Here is a 26,886-nt window from a genome sequence, read left to right on the forward strand (position 1 = left end):
AGGAAATCATGCACATAGTTTAATGGTAAAAATTATTTACAGGCCAGAGTTTGAAAACGATCATAGTCATAGAATCCTATGAGAAGTATTTCCTCATTAGTTAACGACAGTAGGTTAATGCTTCCGTGCTTCCTTTAACATGCTAAAATTGCCTAGTGTTATCACTTTTCTGTTTGTAAGCCTGTATAATGTTAGGAAGACTCTTTTTTTTAAGCATATCATATATATGTGTATCCACTTTTCTGTTTGTAAGCCCGTATAATGTTAGGAAGACTATTTTTTTAAGCATATCATATATATGTGTATGAGATCTATTGGGAGACTTGTATTTCTTTGCTGTGTAACTCTTGTGAATGAGTGTTTACTCTGTGAAAATTAAAATGTAGTCAGCCATTTAAACTGCCCAAACTTAATTTTAACGACATAACGACAACAGAAAAAGAACCCCAAAACATTTGTGTGTACATGCCAAAATCTAACTTTTTATATTTTTTTCTTTTTTTTATATTTCTTTTTGTTTCAGTGTGCAGCTATGTCGTGCACTCAGCGAAAACAAAAACCATGATCATGTGGGTTTCAGAGGTAAGTTATGTGTTTTCTTGGTTGCTTTTAATTAAATTAAAAAAAAGCCTGGAAACAGTTGATCATGGTACCTCTGCATGTATCTGCTTGGAGCATTCATATATGGTGACCATTAATGTGTGCTAAAGGCGAATACTACAAATAGTAAGGCAATACAAACATCTACAACTAGATTTGTTTTCAGATGTCCAGGTGAGAGACTTCTTAGGCAGTAGTAGGTCGTGGCAAGATAGTCCAGTATTTGGTCTGTGTTATAGAAAATGGAATTCCATTTTGCAAACTCAACATACAGCTAGATTTTATTCTAAAAGTTAAATATATGAATGCTAATGTATGCAAGTATGACTATATACTCCAGAAACTAATTTTTACAACAGTACCTGAGTTAGACTTTTTCCTCCTTTGTTAGTGAAAGACAGTGCTGTCTTTAAGTTTTAAATTCATACTTTAAGAAGTCTTTGATGTTTAAAGAAAAATTAAATTTCTGTTTCCTTTGAAGAATCTGTTGGAAGAGAAGCTTCCATATTATTACTCAGATGACAAATGTGCTATGCTGTTTAGATGATGTTTTGAGTTCTTGCTAAAATAGTCATAATGGGCAATTGTAATAGCAGAAAAGATAAACCAAAACATTTATATGTAAGTTATAAGTAATATTATTAAGTAAGGAAAATTCAATGTTCAACAAAACAAAATTACTATTCCCAAAGCTTTTGAAGAAAGGCCACCAAATGTTCTCTGTTGTAGACAGAGGTTGATAATTTCTATATGGTGTTTTCTTTTTTTTTGTCCTTGCTGTCAGGATCTAAAAGATCCAGGGGGAATGACTAGATAGATAAATGGAATGGCTATATTGGAGGAATTAAACAGTAGAAATAGTTTAAGTCCTTCTGGTGATGGAAAAAACTCTGAAAATATGGATAATCTGGAGGGAGGTACAGAGATGCTGACTGTTAAGAATTTGAGTCCACATGACCTGGATCCGGTTCTGAAAACTCCATTGGCACTTGCATTTCTGCCTTTTAGTTCCAGGAAGACCTTTATTGAAGTCCAGTATACCATAGGCTTATGGAGATAGTTCAGATTTGGCAGTGTAGCTGTGTGACAAATTCCCCATGATGTGGGGAGCCAGTTGCAGAGACATATCTGAGGCTATGCTTATGGCTGGTTTGGGTTCATCATAAATTAAATTGGGTACTGCACCAAACTGTCTTCTTGAATTGGCCTTCAAAGTAGAAGAGTTATGTTTTACATAGAATTGATGTCTAAGCCAATCCTGCTATATTCAAGACTTCAGCGTTTAGTTTTCTTTGTCAAAAGCACTGTGATAGATAAAATTAACCTATCCATTTAAAAAGTAAATAAATCTGCTTTTAATGCAGCTACAGTGGTCTGCAGTCACCAGGTTACTGAGTGCTTGGTTTAAGTCATTAGGAACTGTAACTTGTATGCCCATTGTGAATATTGTTTATTGAGCAAACCACATGGTACAAGTTTAAGGTGAAAGCATGAGGTTTTGTTATTTTTCGTGTACTAGGAAGTATAGCAACATTGTGCTGTATTATTTAAGAAGAAATACTTACAAGTTTACCATAACTGTTTTTGCAACCACTGTGTTTAATATTGCAAGATTTCTCTCACATGCCTCTGTTCAGTGTTTCAGCTTAATATAAGCTTTTGTAAAACAACATTCTTCAGTTATGGGAGACTTTCCTTAAAAAAATAAAATAAGAAAATCCTTGTTAAGCATTTTTTCTCCAATTAAATTTACTTTATCCTAGAGAGATGGTTTTTGAAAGCATATATGTGATGAGATGTGATTAAGAAAAAGTACTGGAATGTTTTCTATGTATTACATTTACATATATGTGTGTATATATGTATAATGTGTTAGTTATGTGAATTATAAGTTAAAGGTGTCTTTGTTAAACCAACTGCTAAGACTTAGGTTATTGTGTGTGGGACTGTAGTTTTTCATCCCATTTTACTGTTATTCCATAAACTCTCCAGGGAAAGTGGATCATCTCTTACGGTCTGCTTGTGTGAAGTCTTAGATATTGATGCCGAAATTGAGTCTATCAGTAGTAATAAAGTAATTCCTCTCATTGGTGAGAGAAGCATATCCCCTTTAGTTGCAGGGTGTCTGAAGCCTACAGCATTATTGTAAACATTATTTAAAAGTTAGACGAAGGATTACCTGATATGTTCCTTAATCATCTGGTTTCTTTCAACAGATATCCAACAGGCTTTGTATGAGCTTGCATACCACGTTGTCAGAGGAAACTTAAAGCATGATCAAGCTTCTAATGTTCTTGGTGATGTCATAGTAAGTATAGTTTTGTAATAATTACATACTTACTGAATTTTTAGTTTGCTATAAAAGTCTGAAAATCAAGCAGGATAATACTAAACACTTGTTTTTCCATGTCTAAAAAAATCATTCTTGTCAAGTCCTTTTTCTTTATTTGTTTGCACTTGAAATATATGTATTCTGTCAGGGTTTCATTTTTCCCCTACTTTCTGTGGTGAGGAATAGATATATTCATTTTAGCATAAACTAAAAATTAAATAATTTTTTAACGCCATATGAAGACTGAAGCTTTTAATAAATGCTAAAAATAGATTTCACTTGCTTATGCAGCATGTCTGTAATGCCACCTACTGGTTTTTATAATTTACATCTTTCTTACAGTGTGACAATGTGCGTGTCTGCCATTTTATTGTTGAGATGTGTAAGTCCCATGACTGCCTTTAAAATAATGCATTAGACTTATTTTTGTTTGAAAAAGTTTTTTCTTAAAATGCTTTGAATAAATAAAGTGGGGAAAAGAGTATTTTCCTCTAAACTTATAAGGTTATGAAATGTTGGTGTTCCCCCCAAAAAAAAAATTAAAAAAGACATTAAAAAAAAATTCTTCTAAAAATGGTTTCTTTAGAAGTGCTTAGATTGCTGTTTTGACATGTATAGAACACTAAGAAAAAATACCTTTTGCAATAATCTGTTCTAGGATAACCTTGTTAGGTTTTTAAACTTCTGCATTGGGTTTGAGAGAAGTCAAGGCTGAAATACACCTTGTTGTTGGGATAGCGTGTCGTAATGTTTGATCTTGAGTTACTGTAGGAAATTCTAATTTGTTCAGTGCCTGAGAAAGTATAGTTTGCTGTACAGGCTGGTGCTGCTCTTCAGACAGGGAGTTCGATTGTGCTACAGAAGTGGAGATAGTAACCAGATGATTTTGTCCCTGGCCACTAGATGCTCTTTTAAATTACATTAAAATGTTATGTTATTTCATTACATATCAAAAATTAGTACAGCAGTTATGTTAGCTATTGGTCAATAATTGAGCCTCTTTGTTATTAATTAATCTGAATTATTAATATCATTAGTAATAATAATCTGCGTTATTAATTAATCTGAACTTACTTTATGATGAAGTGTTGTTTTATGTCATGGAATAAGAGTTTTCTAAGTGTACATATCGGAGCTTCTGTATTCACTAAGTGTGATCTTTTTTATTTTCAGGAATTTCGGGAAGACATGCCTTCCATCCTAGCTGATGTATTCTGCATATTAGGTAAGTTGGATTCCCTTCCTTTCAGCCTTGCGACAGATTTGGAGAAATACATGCTTTGTGTGTTTGCTTATTGATATCTTCAGGAAATTTCATTAAATCTGTAAGGCATGACTTCTCTTTACAAAATATGTGTTGATTCTTCCTCAGTGTATCTGTATCTCAGTTGTTAATGTATTTTCATTCTGCTTTGTTGTGTTACAGTTTCCAGAAGTTTACCTATTAAAGGCAGTGGAAATTGATCTGCCAAGAATAGTTAAAGGAGCTAGCTCTGCCACATTGCTACATCACTTGTTTTCAGACTGTTTGGGGGCTTCTTTCTCCAATTGTTGTTGTTGATATTTTCTCTATGGGTCTATTTTTTTCTGTGGGTATGTGTGGGGGTTTTTTTGTGGTTTTTTTTTGTGTGTGATGTCTGCCTTGCATTCTTCTATTGAGTTTTCCACTCCTTTTGCAGCTCCTCTCTTCCTGTAACGATGTGCCTTTTTTAACTACTTCAGACAGGTGTGCTTCCTTGGTCATTGTTTTATGGCCTGTGTTCCCACAAGAGTGAATTTATGAATTGCATTCTGTAGTTGACAATGCAAAAGAAAAGAATGGAAATACAGAATCATGGCTAGTAAGGCTACAGACCAGGCAGTAAATGGTAGTTACTCTGAAGACTCGGGAAAAGAGACTAGAACATTACATTAAGGCTGGGATCATGGAGTTGTTTTCAGCAATTCGTATTTCTCCTGTTTCATGCTTATTATTGATTCTTAATGCTAGCCATAAACCTTGCTGCAACAGAGAGAAGGGCAAGAAAAATTATGGCATTCCCCTGGTTTCTGTTTTACCTTTTCATGAGATTTGTGGAGTTATCATCAAAATATTATGTGGACATTAAGGTGGATGAGTAGCTGGAAAGTGGCAAGAAGGTAGCATTTTATAAACAAGCTACTTTGCATTGTGTTACCATTAGCATTTTATCAGAATCGGTATAAAAAAAGAAACTCTTGTAAATACCACAAGTAATGATTTTTTTTTTTTCCTATCTTCCTTTATACTAGATATTGAAACAAGTTGTTTAGAAGAAAAGAATAAGAGGGATCATTTTACCCAACTGGTGTTAGCTTGTTTGGTAAGTTGCACTTAAAGTCTTTTTGATAAAATCATATGCCAAAATCTGACCAGAAAAATCAGAGTTTTGAAGTTTGCTTTTTTTTTTTGGAGGAAAAGACTGTTAGAATGTTTTAACAAATTCCCAAATAATTTAATAATGTATCTTCAAAGTGTTATGGTGGAATAATATAGTATAGTTGTCCGTTGAATTTTTTAAAGAGTTTTGAGAGAACTTAAATTTTTCTCCCTGTCAGTTCAGCAGAAATTTTGCTTCTGAAGTATGTTTTGGGTTGGACTTCTTTATGCAACCTCCTCTGTCTTTAGAAGTGGCATTCCTAACCACATGGAATAAGCTTGATTTGTAGGAAAATTCAGCATGTGAAAGTAAGGCTTTTCTCCCAGAATATGAGAGAATAGGTATAAGCTTTGTAAATATGCGGGTCCTGGTAATAATATCCCTAGATGCTATGCAGTGTGTACTTTATAACCAGCAGTTAGGCTCTAGGGCTTGTTTCTTCAGGGTACTCTTGTATGTAAAATCTGTGACTGTAAAATTCCAATTTCAGTTAAATAGTTTCTCAGTTTTGTTCACTTCTATGTTTGAAGCAGAATGGATTTGGTATCATGGTATATCATGATATGTGGAATTCTTTTGTTTTTTTAAGTGAGAACACATATATAGCCTAAAGTAATAACTAGGTGGTTTCTAGGTCTTTTGTAACTGACAAATCTGATGTATGTTTTTGGTGTTTTTTAGTATCTTGTATCTGACACTGTCCTAAAGGAGCGCTTAGATCCAGAGACACTGGAGTCATTAGGACTTATCAAGCAGTCTCAACAGTTCAATCAGAAATCTGTAAAAATAAAGACAAAACTGTTGTAAGTTTTGGGGCAAGGGTTGTTTGGGGAGTGGGTGGGGGAGGGCAATGATAATTACTCTGGTAACGATGTTTTCTAATAATGTGTAATGTTTCTTTTAATAAAATACTCAGTTTTCTTTGGCAGATGTGGGTTTTTTGCACTTTAACTTGTCATTGACAAAAGAACCTCGTTAGCCTTTTTAGTTTGCAAACTTGAGAAATGTAAAATTTTAATTTCACTTGTTGCTATAGCTTTTTCTACAGTAATTGCATATGTGCAGATTAAATGCTTAATATTTAATTTTATTTGTGACAAATGTGAATTTACAAAGTATAAGAAAATTTAATGTTTGTTATTGCATCTGTTAAACATAGGTGTTTGTTTTCATAAATAAATAAATGTAGTTATGTTTTGGCAACACAGGGTATATTTTTACAGGTGTATGCTTGGTTTTTGCCTCTGCATCCAATGTTTCAGTCTCAACCTCAGAGAACACTACTTGAAACTAGAATAGGTCCTTAAGCATGGACTGTTAGAGAGCAGTCCTCCAGCATAGCGTGTAAGAACAAGCTTTACTGTTAAGTGTAAGCATAATCTTGCTTTTAAATGGTCTGCATTTGAAATAAAAGAAGAGCTGGATTTGTTTGGAGAGTGCTCGCTACCTTGCAGGTATTCATTGTACTGTATCTTATAATTTTTGCAGTAGCTCAAGTAAATTACTATTTCATAAAAATGTGTTCAAAGTTACCATTTTGTATAACAACTTTAATATTGATAAGAGCATAAATAAGCTTCACTGGTCATGTGTTACACAATAGTGTTTAATTTCTGTCTGTTTGCAGTTATAAGCAACAGAAGTTTAATTTGTTAAGAGAGGAGAATGAAGGTTATGCGAAGCTCATTGCAGAACTGGGGCAAGACTTATCTGGAAATATCACTAGTGATTTAATCCTTGAAAATATCAAATCTTTAATAGGTAAGGAATTTGAAGGAATATGGGCACTGGTTTTCTTATGTGGTCTTATAACTACAGAGAGTGACCATGGACTACTATTTGAGATCATCTGTGGGTCAAATAATATGTCATACAGGCATGTAGTGCAATAGTAACACGTTTTGGTAGATTGCCTTGGGTAGAATTGTGACATTTGGAAGTTCGTGTTTATGTGACAAAATTAATTTTGGGAATGTTGTGTAGTTAAACTTAATTTAGATATGGAATTTATGGTACAGCCTCAAATATGCATGCTGTGATTTTTTTTTTTTTTATTATTCATTTCAGCAGTATTTTTTTGAGGATGAGCTTGTCATCTCTTAGCAGGCAGATTGGAGCATAACAGAGTATTGCTTCTTGCTATTTTAAGGTGCTCAGTTCAATGCATGAATATTCTTTTAGTCTTAAAGAAGATGAACAAGTGATTCCTTATGAAGAGAATTGAGAAGTAGTAAACGTTCTTCATTTATATAGTTCTGATGGTGATTTCTCTGTATTTCTAAGTTGAGTCTTGACGAGAGTGTCACAATGAAAGTGCAAAATACACTAAAAACAGGAAATATCTGTAATTCCCCATGTTTTATACTTCCTTTTTGAATAAAGAGTTTTATACAATGTATCAATGTTTGCACCAGTGGCTGTTTGATACGGTGCCAGTGCAGTAATGGTCAAAAGGCTATGATACTATTTTATAAAAGATAATTTTTCATTTATTGCACAGTTTTGCCTGAGACTGTCAAATCCCTGTAATAATACTACTTATTTTGGAAGAGGGCTAGAGAAGAGGATGGTTCTGCTAGTTATTACAGTAAAAAAATACACACTCAGTTTGTGGAATTTTATACCAAAACATTTTTCTGTTGTCTGGAATTTTAGGAATTGCAAATAGACTTCCTATAAATTGTCACTTCCTTTAAAGTACTGATTTGCGGTAGGTCCTGGTGTAGTGGAAATGGCTTTTGGGGAGGAAAGACTGATGCAATTATGTATGTGCATAGTGGATGTGCCTGTATAAAAGTTCTCATGGCACAATGAATGAAATAGTCTAGATGTGGATTCTTTTAATGTAAGTAATGTTTCTGTCTCGAACATGTCTCCTGGAGTTTTGGTGCACATGTTTACATAGTAAAATCCAAGTATGATTACAACATTGGCTTAAGCTGATCTATATCCTTGCTCTTGCTCCCCTCAAAATAAACAAACCATTCTCCCTAATGGTAGCAATAATACTGAATTGACAGGGACAGTACAACCAGGTGGATCAGAATCTAGCTCAAACTAGAATGATTTTTGGTGTGTAAAATAATTTCTAGCTGGTTGATTAGTGTGACTTCCTGAATATGTGTGCCAGCATAAGGGTAGAGGAAGCAGCCCATGCCTTCTGCTGGCACTACGATATTAGTGAGGTTGGGTTTTTACTTATTTAATGTTCATCTTAAGTTGATAATTTCTAATTTTTCTGTAATCTGAATTGGAAGTCCTGTTTAGTATCTTTGTCTAGTTCAATATTCAACATAAGTCAAAATGATCAATGCTGTATTTAGAGATGATACAGATTATTTTGCTGTAGATAAATCCAGGATCAATTTTAACTGAAAAGAATTAATTTTAAAAACTGAGGCATTTGTCGTTTAGTAGCAGAATGAAGATGGAAAGTAGCGATGTTAAGCTTTTCTACTATGTTCTTCTCCACTAGGGTGTTTTAACCTTGATCCTAACAGAGTTTTGGATATTATCCTAGAAGTCTATGAGTGCAGGCCTGAATATGATGACTTCTTTGTACCACTGATAGAGTCTTATATGTACATGTGTGAACCTCAAACTCTATGCCATATCCTTGGGTTCAAATTCAAATTTTATCAGGTAATGTATTTCTGTTCTTAATTTTTGGTTTTGGGGGTTGGTTGGACTCAGTGTTGAACTGCAGTCAGTGATAACAGATTTTTGCTGCAGATTTTTTTTTTTACATAGAAATAAATTTCTAAGTTGTAAAACTCCAATATTAAAAACAATAATTTCATGATTTGAGTGGAAGTCTCTAATGTATTTTAGAGGAAAATGCTTAGCATTCTCCAAAACAGACAGCTGAAAACAATCTTAATACCTTCCATTTGAACTTGTATAGTTATATAAGGACTAGCATTTGCCTTATAAACAAAAGACTCGTCCCCCGGAGTGAAGAGCATGTTTGCAAGGGAGTCATGGTCGATATTTGATAAAATACTCAAGTTTTTTTAAATGTATGGTTAGGAATTGCATACAAGCACCATAAGATGTGAAGATAATTGAATGTTTTTGTTTCTGAAAGTTCTGATTGTGTATTGCAGTTAAGTCTAGTGGCTTTGGAGTAATAGCAGTTAAATAACATGATAACAAGGAGAACTGTGGGTTAATATGTTTCATCTGAAATTTGAGTAGTTTCTCTTCTGTTTTGTGACCTTCTGCAGTGGTCTGTTTGCTTTTTTCCTTAAATTTGTAATCTTGTCCTTTTTAGGATCCAAGTGGTGAGACACCTTCCTCCTTGTACAGAGTTGCTGCTGTCCTTTTGCAACATAATCTCATAGATTTGGAAGATCTTTATGTTCATGTAAGTGAGTGGCTACTCTATCAAATGCCAAAACTAAGAAAATTTTAAAAAGCCAGATATTTTACCCTATCCCTGAAGCTTCAGATTCAGGACATACTGTGTAATACCTATGTATGTACATCTTTAATGTCTTTTAAAATTTCGAGCACTTTCTGATGCCACATATTCAAATAAACACACACTGAAATATGAATAGTCATACACTTTCCTTGAATTATCTGTGTAGCATCCTCCAGGTTGCTTACCTTCCTGCCTGAATAGGAGATAGAAGGTAAATACATGAGTATGCTTTAAATGCCTGAGTAAGAACTAGACCCTTTGAGTGTTTCACTTTACAAGATCCAATTTTTGAAAAAAAGTGGTAGGACCATTGGCTATTAAATTCTTTAATAGTAGATTTTTTAAAAAACTTTTACATATTTCTGAATAGGCTTTTCATCTCGTCTACAAGAATTCTGACCATTTGTTAGGTTGAAAGAGGAAAATGGAGTTACATGTTCAGATTTAATCAGAGAGACTTAGGCTCTTATCAACCAATCAACATACCAATTTGGCAGAGGTAAACAAAATGTTGCAGTTATCAAAATAATTTTACTTTATACACCAGTTTTTAATTTCAGAATATCTATGGATATTTTAAAGTTCTTTACTGTTCCACTGAAATCAAGGATATGAGCTCTAGTTACAGCTGTGGAAATTTTGGAATGTAGTCCTGCCATTAATTTGTGTGACAGTTAATAGCATTAGTCACAATCTGACTTGTCAATAACAGTCTCTGGCTTCATAGGAGTATTTTGGCTGAAAATGTGTCAGGTGGAGCAAGAGCAGGAGTGCAAGTCTTGGATTATTGGTGTGGAGCGAGGAATGCATGATAATAATGCTAGTTTGTTAAGGAATGTTTGTAAGCTTACAAAACAAATGCTCAGACTTGGAATTACAGTGGCCTGTGCAATTTCAACTCGGACCTGTATAGGTATGGGAATGTTTTCTGACAGCTAGAATGGTCCCTGCATTCATTTATACTCTTCATCTTCGCATGGTGATTCTCAGTCTCGTTTTCAGTCTACTTTCATTCCAGAATCTGTCTTGCCAATCTCTCTATCTGTCTTTGTGTATTTGGGATGGCATTTTTTTTCCTCAGTTCAGGCTTAATTTAACTTGCTATGGGAGTTTCAAGAAAATAATTAGCATGTAGGTGTTGAGTCTTTAGTGGTATGTATTGTGCAGCTCTTGTACAATAGCAGCTGTCAAGATTATCATTCATATCAAGAATGTTCTCCCGCCCTTCCCCTTCCTAGCTTGTAGGAACTGTTTTCTATTTGTGTATGTGTACACACAGCCATATGTAATATGTATTGCATCCTGAAGATGTGATTTACTCCTTGAACTTCCGCACTAGGTATTTCTTGGTGAATCTTAGTAGATTACCTGTGTTTTCAAATTAGTAAAGTGTAGCTATTTAAACCTTTTACCTTTCCAAGTGGGTTTCTTTCTTCCCTGAAATTCTATGAAATCAAGGAATTCTATGATGTTTTCTCTGAAGAAGGTGATGCTTAGTCTTTCCTTCTTCTACTGTTAGTTTGGGAGGAGAAAAAACAGTAAAAATCTTCCCTTTTTTAAAAAAAAAAGATTACTGTATCAAAGAGGTCATGACTGCAGTAAGTTTTGATTACTTACTTGCAATTAAATTTTGAGCATGATTTTAGGAATCAAGTTGAAGTTTGGCTTTATCAGAAGAAGAGCTTTTCTTCTATCTCACAACTTGACCTTTTGATTTTTGAGCGTAGGGTTATCTTCCTCACCCTGATTGTTCTCAAGTCAAGACTGTGCTGAGGTTTTATCATAGTAGATATCTCTTAATGTAAGATGGCTTTTAAGGAACAGATGCTGCATGTGTCTAACCGGTATTACTGATAAATAGGAAGTTTGGTAAGCTTTAAATGGTATTCCTTTAAAATAAAGTGCACTCAAAATGTGTATCTAAGTAAGTCTCCTGGTTTTGCTTGGTGATTCATTTTTCTTTTCCTTTAGATGAGCAAGTGAAAATTTTATGCTTTTGAATATTCACTTTGTTTTTAAGGCACTGAATTTTGTAAATGTTATCATCTAGTATGTGCAAAATTGTCACTGTGTAGCTACAGCTGAATGGTAAATGGGAGAGGGTAAGGGGGAACTTATACAACTAATAGCTGTGAGGAATTGGAACAGTATTTTTTTTCTCATGAGTCCTTGATTTCAGAGTAGTCTGTTAATAGTATACTTCCTTGTTGGGATGATGTTAGCAAGAAAATAATCTAGGGACTAAGTTTGATTAGTAATAAGGAAGGACAAACTTCTGCTTCGAGCTAAAGTGATCAAAAATAGCAGTAGGTCACTTGAATTTTCAGATATAATGTTTGTTATGGTGTGTGTGTTTGTTTTTTTTAGCTTCTTCCAGGGGATAATACCATCATTGAGGAACACAAGCGAGAGATAGTGGAAGCTAAGCAAATTGTCAGAAAACTTACAATGGTTGTCTTATCCTCTGAAAAGACTGAGGAAAAGGAGAAGGAAAAAGAAAAAGAGGAGGAGAAAACTGAAAAGGTGTGTGTGTATGAATAGTTTCCTTTCCAAGAAAATGATTTTAAATTATTTTAAACTAGACATAATATTATTTATGAAAATATTTTCATATTTATTTGAAACATAGACGTACATAGAAACATAGAAACAGAAACATATGTACTTCTTGGAAGGCTTGTGTCTGTCCTCTGGTTGCACTTCCATTACATTGAATGTGCAAAAATGCATGGTTTTGGGGGTGGTTCTGAATTTCTCTAGGTTTAATGGTCTTCGTTTAATAGCTAATTAATTTCTTTCCTCCCTCCTTGTTTTATCAGCTCCACTGGGTATGTCCCAGCATTCATATACTTCACAATCTTTAACAACTGTGTTTTCTAGGACTTATGATTGTGTCATCCTGGTTCATTTCTTAAAAATAAGGACATTAGTAAGAGTTCATGCCTTATTTCTTCTCTCAATCAAGAATTGGGACATAAAGTATTGCCAGACTTACGAATATTGGTTTTAATTGAACATTTTAAATTGCAACTGCTGTGCTTTCCGTTAGATCTGTATCTTTGTGTGTGTAAATGTATGCTCTTTATTTAAGGTGCTACTGTGCCATGTATTGTTCATGTGCCCTAGATCTAATTTGTTTCAGTATGTCCAAGCCTTACTTGAAAAAAAAAACAACTACTTAATCTCTTAGCAGCCTTTCTGTTGTGATCTTCATATGAGTGACTAAGTACCGCTTAAACATCTTATTTAAACAAAAAAAAGTAAAATAAAAGCTTGATATTTGCATTTTATCAGTGGAGTACTGGAGAGTGGGGAGAGGTCCATCAATCTCGACAGCTTCTGTTCTTAATTTTCTATATCCTCCTGGATTCATTATATCAATCTGTTTTGTCTACTTGTTCCTGTTTGTTCTACCCCACCTTGATTCTGTACATCTCTGATGTTCCTTCCCTCTTCCATTTTTCTTGCCTAGCTTGAAAAATCTGATTTACTTCCCTTAGATAGCTGATAGAGTCACTGCTCTCTGGCGCTCAGCTACAGCCACATCTACTGCTTAAACTGATTCCTTTCACTGGCATTAAGCTTCTGATCTCCTTCCCACTCATTGTTTCATTATCCCTTTTGATTATGCCACATTGCTTTGGTTTGCCTTCTCTGTGGTCAGATGAGACTGCCTGGTATTCTCTGAAGTGTGCATGTCACGACGTTCTGATGGAAAACTAAACTCTTGATGGAACATGGGGAGTGTATATATTCCAAGTCATGTCAGAAGAATTAAGACAGTTTTTGTGGCTAAGCTTTAGAATTAAGAACTAGGGAATTTTAAGCTCTAGCAGAAACTGCAACATTTTTCTGAAGGATTACAATGACAAATAAGAAAGTCTGAGCCCGTGTGATGGGAAAATGGAGAGCTGTACTTAACAGCATGCAGAGTCACAGAAATCATTTTTGTTATGCAATGCATACCACTTCTTGAAAAGCTTGTTTCTGTAATAATACTTTTCTATGTAATTAGCTGTGCAATTCGTAGCAATTAGTAGAATAACTACATGTAAAAGCTGTTGACAGTCTAAATTTGAGTACTTTCTATCCAGTATGCAGTTTTAACGTACAGTTTTTGATACGATACCATGGAATCAATGTCTGGATAAGGATAGTACTGTTTAATGATTACTGACTTAACTTTTCTTTTAAATCCACAAAGTGCTTATTTTGTGTGGTTAAAATTTATTACTGTCTCATGACTCTAATATGAATAATTTAGTATTGGCAAATGCATTATCTACCTTTGCCTTTTAAGATACATTTGACGGAACCGAATAATAGGGAGATACTTGAGAGGTCACGGAACGCAGCAACGTGACTAGATTTGACAGCAATTGCAGACTGACTTCTCTGTGTGCCATGCATGCTTTTGCTTTTGGAGAGCATGTTTCAGAAGAGGTTGCTTGCTTAGGGAGACCTAATCAAGCAGCATGTGTGTGTGTGAGCGGTGACTGCTTTGGAAATGAAATGGCATACTAACACATAAAGCCTAGAAAGACTGTGGGTTCTAATGTAGTTAGTAATCAACCAGAAAAAACCTAAATAACCAAAGATTTGATGTTTAGTATTGAACTTTAACTGGTAAGAACATACCAATTAAATAACTGGTTTATGAATTTTTCTTTTGTAATAATGACTTTTAAATTAAGAAGTCTGTTCTGTTGAACATGGGATTTTAACCTTCCTGCATATCCTGCACAAGTAAAGTTTTTAAACACTTCACTAAAGGATGAGCGAACTCTTTTGTTAACATAGTATATATTGCCTTAAAAAGATAATCATTTGCATCAAAGTAACTTGAAGTAGTTACATGGTAAAATAACATTAGTGTGTGCACTTGTAATTGCACATGTATGTTTTGAATCTTTCAGAGGCTCATCTTGTTCTGTCATGCAGACAGATACATTTTTTTTTTTCTGGAAGAAAAGACTAAAATTTAATTACTACTTAAGTTCAACATGAATATAGAATAGATCTGTGCACTTTGTTTTGTTCTGAAACTTTCCTCTGCATGTTACCGTGTACTGTTTTCTGTTTTCACAACTATAGAAAAATAGTTGCTAGTGTTATGAAGAAGTTTTAAAAGGGGAAAAAAAAATTTAAAATTCATGCAAACTATAGAACCACGGAAACATCTGCTTTGTAATTCATTTTTGTTCTTGTCAGTCTATATTTCTGTTCACATGATCTAAATAAAACGTTTTTTGGCCTTAAAATGCTTAAACGTTTTGTTCTAGACTTGCAATCTTCTCTCCCTTGGTGTAAACATCATCTGAGGCTTGTAGTTACATACAGCTAGTTCGCAGTCACTATTCCTTACTGTTAGTTGTTTAGTAATAGACTTTTACCTTGAACCAAGAAAAAAACAATTTCTAACAATAAAATATATCAATACCATGCCCATGTAAAAATGCTTCAAGGCATGATCTTAATTGTAAACTCGTATTCTTATGCCTGTATTGCAAAATGGGATATTTGGAGAACATCCTGTAGACTTACACTTAAAACTAGACTCTCCTAGAGTAGATGCTAGTGTGAAACTTAGGATACGGGCAAAGTAGGAGACAGGTAAAGATTTGGGGGTTTGGTTTTGGTTGGTTTTTTTTTTTTTAATTGATTTTGCAAGAGAAATTTGTAGTTTTAAATTCAGAACAACACGCAATGCAAAGGATTCTTAAATGCTTGCACTGTTCTTAAAATGTCACGTGAAGAAATAAGCTGCAATAGATTATAACATTTTGAAAAGTACATGATCAGACATATCAGACAACTTTGTAAACTTCTGTTTTGAAATTTATTTTTAACTTTTTTCTTTGATCTGGATGTTAGATTCTAAATGGACTGGTCTGTTACTGCTTTTGAAGTGTGCTTATATCTAAATGTCTAGCTGAATTTATTTTACATATTTTTTTATTACATAGTTGAAATACTAAGGTTTTTTTAGCTGTGGGTTACAGCTGCGTGCTGCTGAAGGAGAAGTATTAAGAAGACTTTATGAATACACTTTTTCATTAATTGTTTGTTATCTTGCAGCCTCCTGATAATCAAAAGCTTGGTTTATTGGAAGCTTTATTAAAAATCGGTGACTGGCAGCATGCGCAAAGTATTATGGATCAGATGCCTCCGTTTTATGCTACTTCACACAAGTCTATCGCAATTGCCCTTTGCCAGCTTGTACATGTGACAATTGAACCTCTGTACCGCAGGTAAAATGAAAAGTAGAATTCTGTTGCTATATAGGGGAAGACTACTATTTGTTTATAAGCATGAATTCACTAATAAGCCTAACTGTATTGATACACGTCTAAAATTTTTACTTCTGTTTTATGTGAAATGCTGCACATCTTATTTTTCAGAGTTGGTGTACCTAAAGGAGCTAAAGGGTCACCAATTTCTTCATTGCCAAACAAGAGAGCACCAAAACAAGCAGACAGCTTCGAGGACTTGAGAAAGGAAGTGTTCAACATGCTTTGTTACCTTGGTCCTCATCTCTCCCATGATCCCATTTTATTTGCAAAAGTGGTGCGCCTTGGAAAAGCATTTATGAAAGAGGTTGGTATGACAGAACAACTTGTCAAAACTTGAAAAATAGCAATTCCTCTGATGTCAAAAAAATGCTCAAGTCTTACTAATTGTGTATATATTCAAATACTGAAACATAAAAAATGTCTTTGATTAAGGACAAATTTGGAGAGTCTTGCTTTAATTCTTGATCATTTTTATGATCAGTAAACAGAACCAATATTTTTATGAACAACTTAAGGCACTGTAGGTTTATAACCTGGAATATTTAGTGATAACTAATTTCTTGTTATGGTCTTCATTTCCTTAAAACTTTGTCTGTGTATGGATTATTTTTTTTATGAAAAAACTGGACATATGATACTAATAGCATCAAAGCTTTTACATTATTAGAATGACAGTGTAGACAGTGGGAAACAGTAACCTCATACACATCCAGTCCTTAAAATAGTACTTTCTGTTCCACCTGTCAGGTTACTTGGGAAGTAGGGGATGTTGCATCTTTTTAATTAGTGGGGTGTCCCCCTGTTCTGCTGGTTAAAATGCTGCTATTCTTGAACTTGTCAGTGACAAATCTCTGGATGCCACTAAGGATGAGTTCAATGTGGAGATCTAAAACACCGTATAAAGCCTTAAGTCGCCAACTTTAGAAATAAAATGGCCTCTTGAGATTTGTTGTTGTTTTTGACTGTATCTTTACTGCATATATACTGAAGGATTGGTAGTGTGACCAGTTTTAAAGAGCTGCAAGTTGAATTTATATTCTGAACTCCCTTGGAATGCACTCAGTAGCTCAGGCTGAGGCTAGAGATTTCCTTACTGATTTTCTGGCAATTTGCTATTTGAGTAGCAGTTTTTGTTTTATTTTTGAATCACAATAGAGGGTTTTTAAATTTATTTTTTTAAATAGCAGCTCAGAGAAACTTTGGAATTCCTATTATTATTACTACTAAAAATAAAAAAAAACCCTGAATTTAAAAATCGCTATCTTTGTTACCTGGCTTTTTATTTTAACTTAACAACTAAAAGTTGGAGAGGTTGGTTGATCTAAATACTACTGGAGGGGAGATTTTCAGTTTTAGAACTTTTTTTCTTAAAAGTATTTTTTATTTCAACTACAACTAACAGATACTGGAATGTTCAAAATTTATGTACCACTTGAGGTGAAGTTTTCATGTCCAGCTGTCCTTGATGATGCAGATAACTCCTGGAACTTAAGATCTTTTTGCCTAACGTAACAGATTTTGGCGAGAGTGTGCTCTTATCAGATTCTAAGATGCAGTGATAGGGTGCCTGAAGCTATACTAAGTTTGGATTCCAAGTAGTCTTTGTAATAAAATCATGGTGACTTCAAGCATTTCCATCTTCCTCTACTTCCATATCTTTGTAGGAGGTATAATTTCTCAGCATCTTCTCATCCAGAATGATAAGATTTCTCAATGGTTAATTCTCTTGCTTTATAGCATGCTTATTTCTTGCTGGCCTGCGAGAAGATTGATATTTGAGTGATAATGCTATGTTGCACTAAGAATGCAGTTAATTTGGAAATTATAATTTCAAGGGAGTAATTAATTTTACTGCTGTCAGTAGACTATTAAGACTACTTTGTAATTAAGTTCAAGTACTGAAGGTTTGTGAGAAAACTCTTGTTTCTTTGTGGATACGTACAGTAGAATGGAGATGACTTGGTTATAGGAATCTCTCATGCAGTTTTACTGTAAATATATGCATATAATAGTTTAATGTGTTTCTGACAAGAATGAGCAACATTTTAGCTATTTGCTCTAGGTTGGAACTGTGAAGAAATTCGTCAGTGACAGAGTGGTTAAGGTAACATAGGGAAAGTTATTTTTAATGCACTATTGCCATCAGCATGTTCTAGTTATGAAACTACATTTAACACACAGTAGAAATATAACTGGAGGTGATTTGACTGTAAGTTAACCCATATAGTAGTTTAAAAGTTAGACTACTAACATTGCACTGCAGCTTTCATGCTCAAGTGTACCTTTAAAATAATTGTGCACTTACTGGTGTGATAGCTTAATATGCTTTTCATGGTGAGTGGAACAAGAAGAGAGAAAAGAAAGTCATTTAATAATGAAGACTAAAAGCTTAAGAGGGGTGTTATTGTAAGAGAAAGATGGGGAAAATAATCTATGGCTGTTGAAAATTGGGTTGGAAGACCCAATTTTTTTAGGTAGAAGGTGAATGACTAGGACATTTTTTTCCCTCTCTCCAGTAAGAAAATTCAGTATTTCAAATGTAATAGTAAGTTTCCTTTATATTGTAGTTATTACTGCTTTTTGAACAAAAATGTACAGAGCCCCTGTATATGTAAGCAATGCATTTCATCTATGCATTTGAATTTCTGTTAAAAAAGATTTTAATGCTGACAGATCTGGAAAATTAAACGTTTACTAGGCATGCGGCCCTTCAGGTTTGTGCTTTTGCTGAGGTAGCCTTGTTCTGAAACTAACTGCTATGTTAATTATGCTACAAGTAACATGATCATCTTTGTTATAGTTTCAGTCTGATGGAAGCAAACAGGAAGATAAAGAGAAAATGGTAAGTTTATTTTGGAGGAAGGTGGGTGGTTTTTTTATGCAATGTTATAATTGAGACCAAGTGTTTAATAAGTGTACAACTCTTGTTTCTCTGTATAGTTTTATGCTTTAACAAATGTACGTTATAGACTTGTCTTGATTTTTTATAGGCAAGTTTGAGCCAGTCACAGGGTTTTGGTGGGTTTTATTCCTGTCATTTTTTTCTTTCTTTCTTTCCTGTGTTCCTCAAACCTAATCTCATTCTTTTAGTCTAGTGCATTCTACTTCTTATTTGCTCAGAATCAGCTGGAGTACCTCCAGCTATTTATTCTCTAAGTAACTTATCATGGTGGCATCTTGTATCTTAAAGAATTTACTGGGGAAAAGCATAGACAAAAAGAGAAATTAGAAGTAGAGGAGGTGTTTAATAGTACAATGACTAACTTTTCTGCTTTGGCTAATTTAATTCTTCCTAAATTTTCTGATTTATTGAATTACCAGGATTGGTCACAATGAAACCCAAGTGTCCAGTTGAGATCTAAGTTATAAAAACAAGCTGTGTTTTTCTTTTTTAAATCAACAATAAAGTTTTCAATATGAAGTTTGCACAGTTTTCATTATTATTTATTACTCCTCTTTCTTACTTGTCATGACTTCCTGACTTCCCGAATCATTGCAGAGAAAATCAGTGTCTTCTGTGTTTTGGTTTGGTTTTTGTTTGGTTTGTGGGTTTTTTTGTTGTTTTTGTTCTTCTTTGGTTTGGAGGATTTTTTTTTTTTCTACTGTGGTTGTTCTAACATAGCTCAATGGGAAAGAAATGTTTAAGAAGGGCAGAGGATAGGATACGAAGAACATGGAAGTTGTTACTGTGCCTTGGGAACAAATATAATGAATGGCATCAGGTTTTAATCTGTTATTTTGAAAATGGAAGTAGTGGTAAGGAATACCTTAACACATTGAAAGCAGTTGCAAAAATCTATTTTCTCCTTTTGCACTTCATGCAAGTTCTCAATATATCCATTTTTAAATTGTTTGATTTGAAAATAGGAGTGCAACTTGCTGAAAACTTCAGCAACTTTTTCAAATATCTTATATAGGCAAATAAAATATTGACACTATATATGGTCCATAAATTATCTAGTAAAAGATTTATGATGGGAGGTATTTTTAAGTCCGTTTTGGGTTTTTGTTGTTTTGTTTAGAAAGTCTTAATTTTGTGGCAAACTTGTATTTTTATCAGTCTACTAAGATGTGTACTTTGTGCATATCTGCATAGCATTGTTTCTGATGTACTTACTTGATAATTACCTCAAGTTTTTTGTCTTTATCTCAGGAGATACTGTTTAGCTGTTTGTTGAGTATTACCGATCAGGTCTTACTTCCGTCTCTTTCTTTGATGGACTGCAATGCATGCATGTCTGAAGAATTATGGGGAATGTTCAAAACTTTTCCATACCAGTACCGGTGAGTAAAATAATTTGTTTCCATTCTTTGGAAGTGGTCTCTTGAGTTGTCAGTACTAATAATAGTTTTCTTTTGTAATCCTTCAAGGTACCGTCTTTATGGGCAATGGAAGAATGAAACATACAATAGTCACCCACTTCTAGTGAAAGTTAAAGCTCAAACCATAGACCGAGCCAAATATATCATGAAGTAAGTTTAATTCCATGAATAACTGTCAGCTGTAATACTATGTATTATTGCATGTCACCAACTGAAGAAAAAATCTTGACAAATACATTCCCTTTCTCTATTGACTCTAATTTCACTGATAATCCTTGTTCATGAAGTATTTAATGTACAGTGATTAAAAACTGTCAAATAAGAATACAGACAAATTTGTCACCAACAAGGGTATTTTGTCTGTGAAAATGTCCTGTTAAATTATTTGAAACCTATTCAATGGTTATGCTGCTGTTTGATAAATTGCTTTGCTTATGGAAGTGTCAGAGTGCAATGTGCTTTCTCTAGTTATGGAGACTCTGAAGTCTCAAAAATCTTGCCATGGTTTCTTTCGTTTTGAAAGTAGGGCAGTAAGTTAAATTCAATGGAATGATTCGTTCTGTTCTTCAAGTGGGCTCACAACAATATCAGATTTACCTCAAATTTAATGTCTCTGACATTGTTGTGAGGGATTTGGGTTCTCCAGTTGTTGCCAAAAGCAGATGATGGTTTTATAATGTGGATAATGAGAACCTTTCTACATGGGCAAGACAGAATAATTGTTACTTGGTAAAAGACTTTGGACTTGCAGCTGTAAAAGCTAGAAACAATGATTTTGATTCTCTTCTGAGTTGTTGCATAGCTAGCATAGACTGTAATTTACATCCCTTCTCTTGTACAGTGGATTTCAGTTGCACAGATGAGCGATAGTGCTGTCAGTTGTTGAGATTGCTATGAGTACCATTTACTTTTGTGTATCGATTTCAGGTTTCACGTTAAGCTCATATCTTCAGTAGGGAATGCTGTGGAAGTGTAACACAATGAAATTAATACTGTATTTAATGAACAGAGTGCAACAAATGCAAAATTGACTTATCTGTGGCTAAATTAAATTTGTAGGAGAGATTAACAGCATCACATGATATTTTTATATGTGGTATAAGTCCCACTGACAACTTCCAAATGCAAAGTGCTGAAAGTTGAAACTAGAATACAGTCTATAATGATATAGAGACAGCTGGTTTGTACACTCTGCATGTTAAAGGATTGTGAGAATTTAATCTCTGCAACTAATGAAAATATTGCTTCACTGGAACTAACCTGTTGTTTTAATATTCTTTTTGCTTGTCTATTGTAATAAAATATATTCTCTTTTACAGGCGTTTAACTAAGGAAAATGTGAAACCCTCCGGAAGACAAATTGGGAAGCTCAGCCACAGCAATCCTACAATTTTATTTGATTATGTATGTAGTTACATGTATTTGAATACTATTTCATCCTAGCAATACATGTTAAAGTATAGGAAGGGACTTGCTGCCTTAGTGAGAGGGCAGTTCTAATTTCGTTACTTTTCACTTCTGATGCAAATATTAAAATGTAACTTGCTAATAGTACACAGGTCTGAGATACTAAGTATGACAGTAGCTCTTGAATAACCACAACTGCACAGAAAATTACATCCACTCATTTATAGGAGTAAAATATTTAATTTGAGATAGCTGAGGTGGGTCTCAGAGGTACAGGGCTGTGCTGATCAAGTTATGCAGAACGCAAATTCAAGTTAGGTTGCTCTGGGCAGTTGTATATGTGTGTGGTGAAGATATGTTAGGGTTATTTAGAAGAAAACATAAAGCTTTGAAGTCTGAAATACACCTACAAAGTTGGGGAGGATTTTTAAGATTATTTGATGCTACAGAATGTTTGAGAGGTGTATGAATGTATGTTGATGGACCTCCACCTTATTCACAAATGTGACTTGTAATTAATGATCTACTACATTTAGATTTTACTTGAAGTGAATACTGTAATACACACATACACGTGTGTCATGTACCGAAGAAAACATTCTAAAATTTGATTAATACAGTTGGCTTGTATTATTTCATGACCTAAGTTCATTTTTTATGCACTCTTTTATTATTATAAGTAGCAACAGAAAGTCCTACTGCTAAGGTTTAGGATTCTTAAGAAATCTTAGGAAAACGAGTGAAATGTTTTCACAATTTTATTTTCTGATAATTGAAAAAAAAATTACACAGAACTATTTTTACATGTTAGAGATGTTTCACTAATATTTCTGAGGTATTAGATAAATTAATGAGATTATCTATTACTTTGAAAGTGGTTTAGGACCTTCTGAAAAATTCATTCCAAAGCATGTTTTGTGTGGGTTTTGAGGACAAGCATTGTTAAATAGTTTTGATTTATTATGTGAAAGATAAGGAGTAGTGTTCCTGTTCAGCTGAATGTCTTTTGTAACTTTCAGATTTTATCACAAATACAAAAATACGATAACTTAATAACTCCGGTTGTGGATTCCCTGAAATACCTCACTTCGCTGAACTATGATGTCTTGGCATGTATCCTTTTATGTAAATCAATATGTCTAGTTACTGATAAAGTTGCAGTTGTAGCCAGATTAAGTCTGTTGTCTGTGAGTAAATATTATCTTCTATTGTTTTCTATTCTTGCTGCTTTTTTTCTGGAAATTTTAGTGAAGTTTGCAAATACCTTTGTACTCTTAGTGGATTACAGAACCCTCTCTCTTTTTTTTTTTTTTTCACACTATGAAAAGTATACTTTAAGGGTTTTTTACTACTTTCACTCTGTTCTTGAAGGCATAGTGATCCTGTAAATAGCGAGGTAAATACTGCTTTTTAAGTTACCATTCCTTTCATGATTTTATTTTTTTATGCCATAACTATGTTAGTGGATCCCTTGTATCATGCTTGCTATACTTGCTTGTGTTCATACATTACAATTGTGGAGCTGGAAAAACGAGTCTGTGTAACTTTTTGTTTTTACAAATTGAGGAAAAATATTCTCTAACTCCACTAAAGACTGTATCATTGAGGCTCTGGCAAACCCTGAGAAGGAGAGAATGAAGCATGATGACACTACAATCTCGAGCTGGCTGCAGAGTTAGTATTCTTGTTTTATTTATTATATTACTGCTTAAAATGCCTACCTTCCCTGTGATCTACTATACTATTGATCATTATGCTTAATATTTCACTTGTATCTACTGGCTAATTTTTAAAACAAAACAAAGAGCTGGCAAGTTTAATCAATAGGAAAATATTTTTTTTCTTTGTATTAGAAAAATACATGTATTGCTAACATTCCACATGTACTTTGTTAATGCTTTTTTGATGATTAGTATCTCATGAAGTGCAGTCACAGCTGTTTTTCCTTTCTTTAGGTCTGGCTAGCTTTTGTGGTGCAGTTTTTCGAAAATACCCAATTGAACTTGCTGGTCTACTTCAATATGTAGCCAACCAACTGAAAGCTGGGAAAAGGCAAGTCTTGCACAACAGATCTTTATAAAAAAGTGTCATTTGAGTGTTTGCTGATATGTGGGTGCTCAATGTAGTAGTTACTCTAGTAGTGGTAAAGCTCCATTCATGATACCATGAAGATTAAGAAATTTAAATAGCAGAAAGAATAATATCCTCTTTAGTACATTATTTTTCCTCTAATTGAATAGCTGTGCTGTGTTATTTTTGAAGTACTGATTTTTCATCTGTAACTTATTTTAATACGGTTTTCTTAACAACTAACCAGACAGGGAAAAAACCCTTCTGGTCTGTTATGTTGTCATAGAAATTATTGTATGTTATTTTAAAAATAGTATTCATTATATAAAAGGGTGTGACTGTTACAGTTTTAGTTTTTTTCTTTCTCATAGTGTCTTCTCTGCAGGGATGGCTCTTAACATTTTAATATTATTTTAAACACTTTGTCCAATTTATTTAATGGCAGTCGAATTGCTTCTTAATACTTCGATGTTAATGATAACTCAAATTTTTTAAGAAATTTGCAATTTGAATCTTCCTTTTCTTTTTGTCCTTCTATCATCATCACTTAGTGTTATTGTTTCATTTATTTATTTAATTGTAATGTGTTATTTTTGTCACATAGGTGAGTATCAACTCTTTTCTATTCTGAATCCCCATATGCTTACTGAAAGACAGCTTACCAGTGGAGATAATGCAGCATGTTATTTTAGGGTATTTATGTTGAGAAGTCTAGTTTTTTCCCTTCCCTGCAATGTAGACACTCAATCTCGTGTGGTCCCCTATCCCAATTTTTTTTTTGTATTCTGATGATGGTACAATCACATTGAGCTACAGAGGAAAGGTAAGTAATGTTTCTTGTCTTTCCCCAGAATGAAGTACTAGGGCTTTAAGTATTTTGAAAAAAAAAAAAAAAATTTCTGTTTAGTATTTGGGATTGTAGAAATAAAACGAATTTACTACTATGACCAGTTCCATAGGACTGGAGTATTCATGTATTTGAACTGGGAGTATGTGCTGATGTTGCATAGTTCCTAGACGGAAAACATACTTAGGGTTGGAAAAGCAAAAAAAATATAAACAATGTAAATTATTTACATATAAAACTCTGTTTTGGAGGGCATCTGTCAACACTTTTTATAAGTAGGTCACACAAATTTCAGAAGTTACTGGAAAATACTGCTGAGTTGAATGATCATGATACAATTTACTATACTTCTGTTGAGGAAAAGTCATTGTCCTTATAGAATTCAGAGCAGGAAGTAAAGCCCAGTCTCTGGACAAGATGGTTATTATTGTCTCTTGTATATTCTGTGTTCTAAGTAAAAAAATGTTCATCGTATTCCAGATAACCTCACCAGTCTAATTTTGTCAGTAAATTTTTAATACCGTGTACTATTCTATATTCATGAAATAACTGTATAGATACAGTATGAAGCATGTAAAGCAACAGAAGGGAGCAATAAACTATGATTAATTTGTTGATATTTAAAAGTTAATAGCACCACACTTGCTATTATTGTCAAAAACAATGAAATTGTTCTGAAGGGGCTCTGAAATCCAGCTGTTGAATGCTTGCATTGCTTTCAAGTACTAACTTTTTACTTGCAATAAAGAAATCCTTGTGCGCTCAGCATACTAGTTTCTTCTTCAAAAAAGAAATAATGTTATTTGTTTTAATGTGCATCATAGTGTTGCTTTGTGCTGTGTATTGAATGTCATAGCTTCCATTTCTTAAAAATTTTTTTTTGTTTTTACTCCGCTTTTCTGTTTTCTGTGCAGCTTTGATTTGCTTATTTTAAAAGAGGTGGTACAGAAAATGGCAGGGATAGAAATTACAGAAGAAATGACAATGGAACAACTGGAAGCCATGACTGGTGGAGAACAACTAAAAGCTGAGGTGTGTTCATGTTAATTAATTAATAATAGCTATTGCTTATTAAATGGTGGTTCTAAAGACTCTGATTCATGAACTCTGGCAGCATAGCTGAGACAGGTTTTACTGCTTTCATCAGAGAGCTTCCCACTCCATGCAACTTACAAGCCTTGCAGACAGGCAGCCAAGGTAATGTATACACGAGCCTTAATTGTGCTTCACAGCATCTCATATTAACGAAAGCAGTCTTCATTATCCGGTGTTATGACAGACCTGCATATTATAGCAGCCAGTGAGCTTGTATGTTGTGCAGTCCTGCTCTTTTAGCCCTGCTCTGGGGGTAGCAGCTCCCTGTTGAGTGGAGTAATATCTTATACCATTTTAACAGCTAAAACTATTGCAGCATTGGCATCTAAGATCTGGTCGAGTCTAACCTAGACTCAGCTCTCTAGGGAGTTGAATAGTTGTAATTAGAACTAAAATCTGATATACCTGTGTTGAACACAGAAGAGACTTTGAGCAGATGACAGCAGACCTAGGTCTAAAATGCAATGTCATGATGGCTGAGCTGAAATGTCACTCTTCGTTTACTTTTTAAAAGACTAAGTGATAGCATGTAAGACTAGTTAGTTTCTGGTTCTTATATACATACATTGCAGTACAGGATCCAGAGGGAGTTTTATTGATGGACAGGAAACTGTATTGATGTTAATTCATCAGTATTTCTGCAGTCAGAAGCATACGTGGTTTCCGTTTGTGGTGCAGTATTTCCAAACTTGGGTAACTTTTCCTGTACTGTGCAGGGTGGATACTTTGGCCAAATCAGGAATACAAAAAAATCTTCTCAGAGACTGAAAGATGCATTATTGGACCATGATCTTGCCCTTCCACTGTGTCTGCTTATGGCTCAACAAAGAAATGGTGTAATCTTTCAAGAGGGAGGGGAAAAACACCTAAAGCTGGTGGGAAAACTGTATGATCAGGCAAGTAGAAACAGTTGCATTTATAAGAACCCATCCTTTTCTTTAACTTCTAGTGTATTAGCACAGAAATAAGAATATATACGAATTTAGCATGATAAATACAAATATATAAAGGATTTTCCAAATTAGTTGCAGTTATCTCATTAAAATATATGTGTGTATAAATATATATTATAATGACAAGTGACTTTTTTTTTT

The 26,886-nt window shown here is 34.0% G+C and overlaps 1 protein-coding gene across 1 annotated transcript; it reads left to right on the forward strand.

Moving 5' to 3' along the window:
• Positions 1 to 523: 523 nt before the first annotated feature.
• LOC104157035 (THO complex subunit 2) lies at positions 524 to 26,688 on the forward strand (the record flags this gene model as incomplete). Its single annotated transcript, XM_009710594.1, has 20 exons — positions 524 to 582; positions 2,817 to 2,908; positions 4,106 to 4,157; positions 5,204 to 5,274; positions 6,013 to 6,134; positions 6,959 to 7,092; positions 8,807 to 8,973; positions 9,605 to 9,697; positions 12,125 to 12,280; positions 15,836 to 16,008; positions 16,159 to 16,354; positions 18,851 to 18,892; positions 20,204 to 20,334; positions 20,422 to 20,523; positions 21,693 to 21,777; positions 22,800 to 22,893; positions 23,374 to 23,454; positions 23,736 to 23,832; positions 25,612 to 25,729; positions 26,509 to 26,688. Coding segments are annotated over 20 exons (2,245 nt in total), but the record flags the coding sequence as incomplete, so codon positions are not given.
• Between the last annotated feature and the right edge of the window lie 198 nt (positions 26,689 to 26,886).

The sequence above is a fragment of the Cariama cristata genome, unplaced genomic scaffold (assembly GCF_000690535.1).
Source record: "Cariama cristata isolate BGI_N322 unplaced genomic scaffold, ASM69053v1 scaffold382, whole genome shotgun sequence".
Lineage (NCBI taxonomy): Eukaryota > Metazoa > Chordata > Aves > Cariamiformes > Cariamidae > Cariama > Cariama cristata.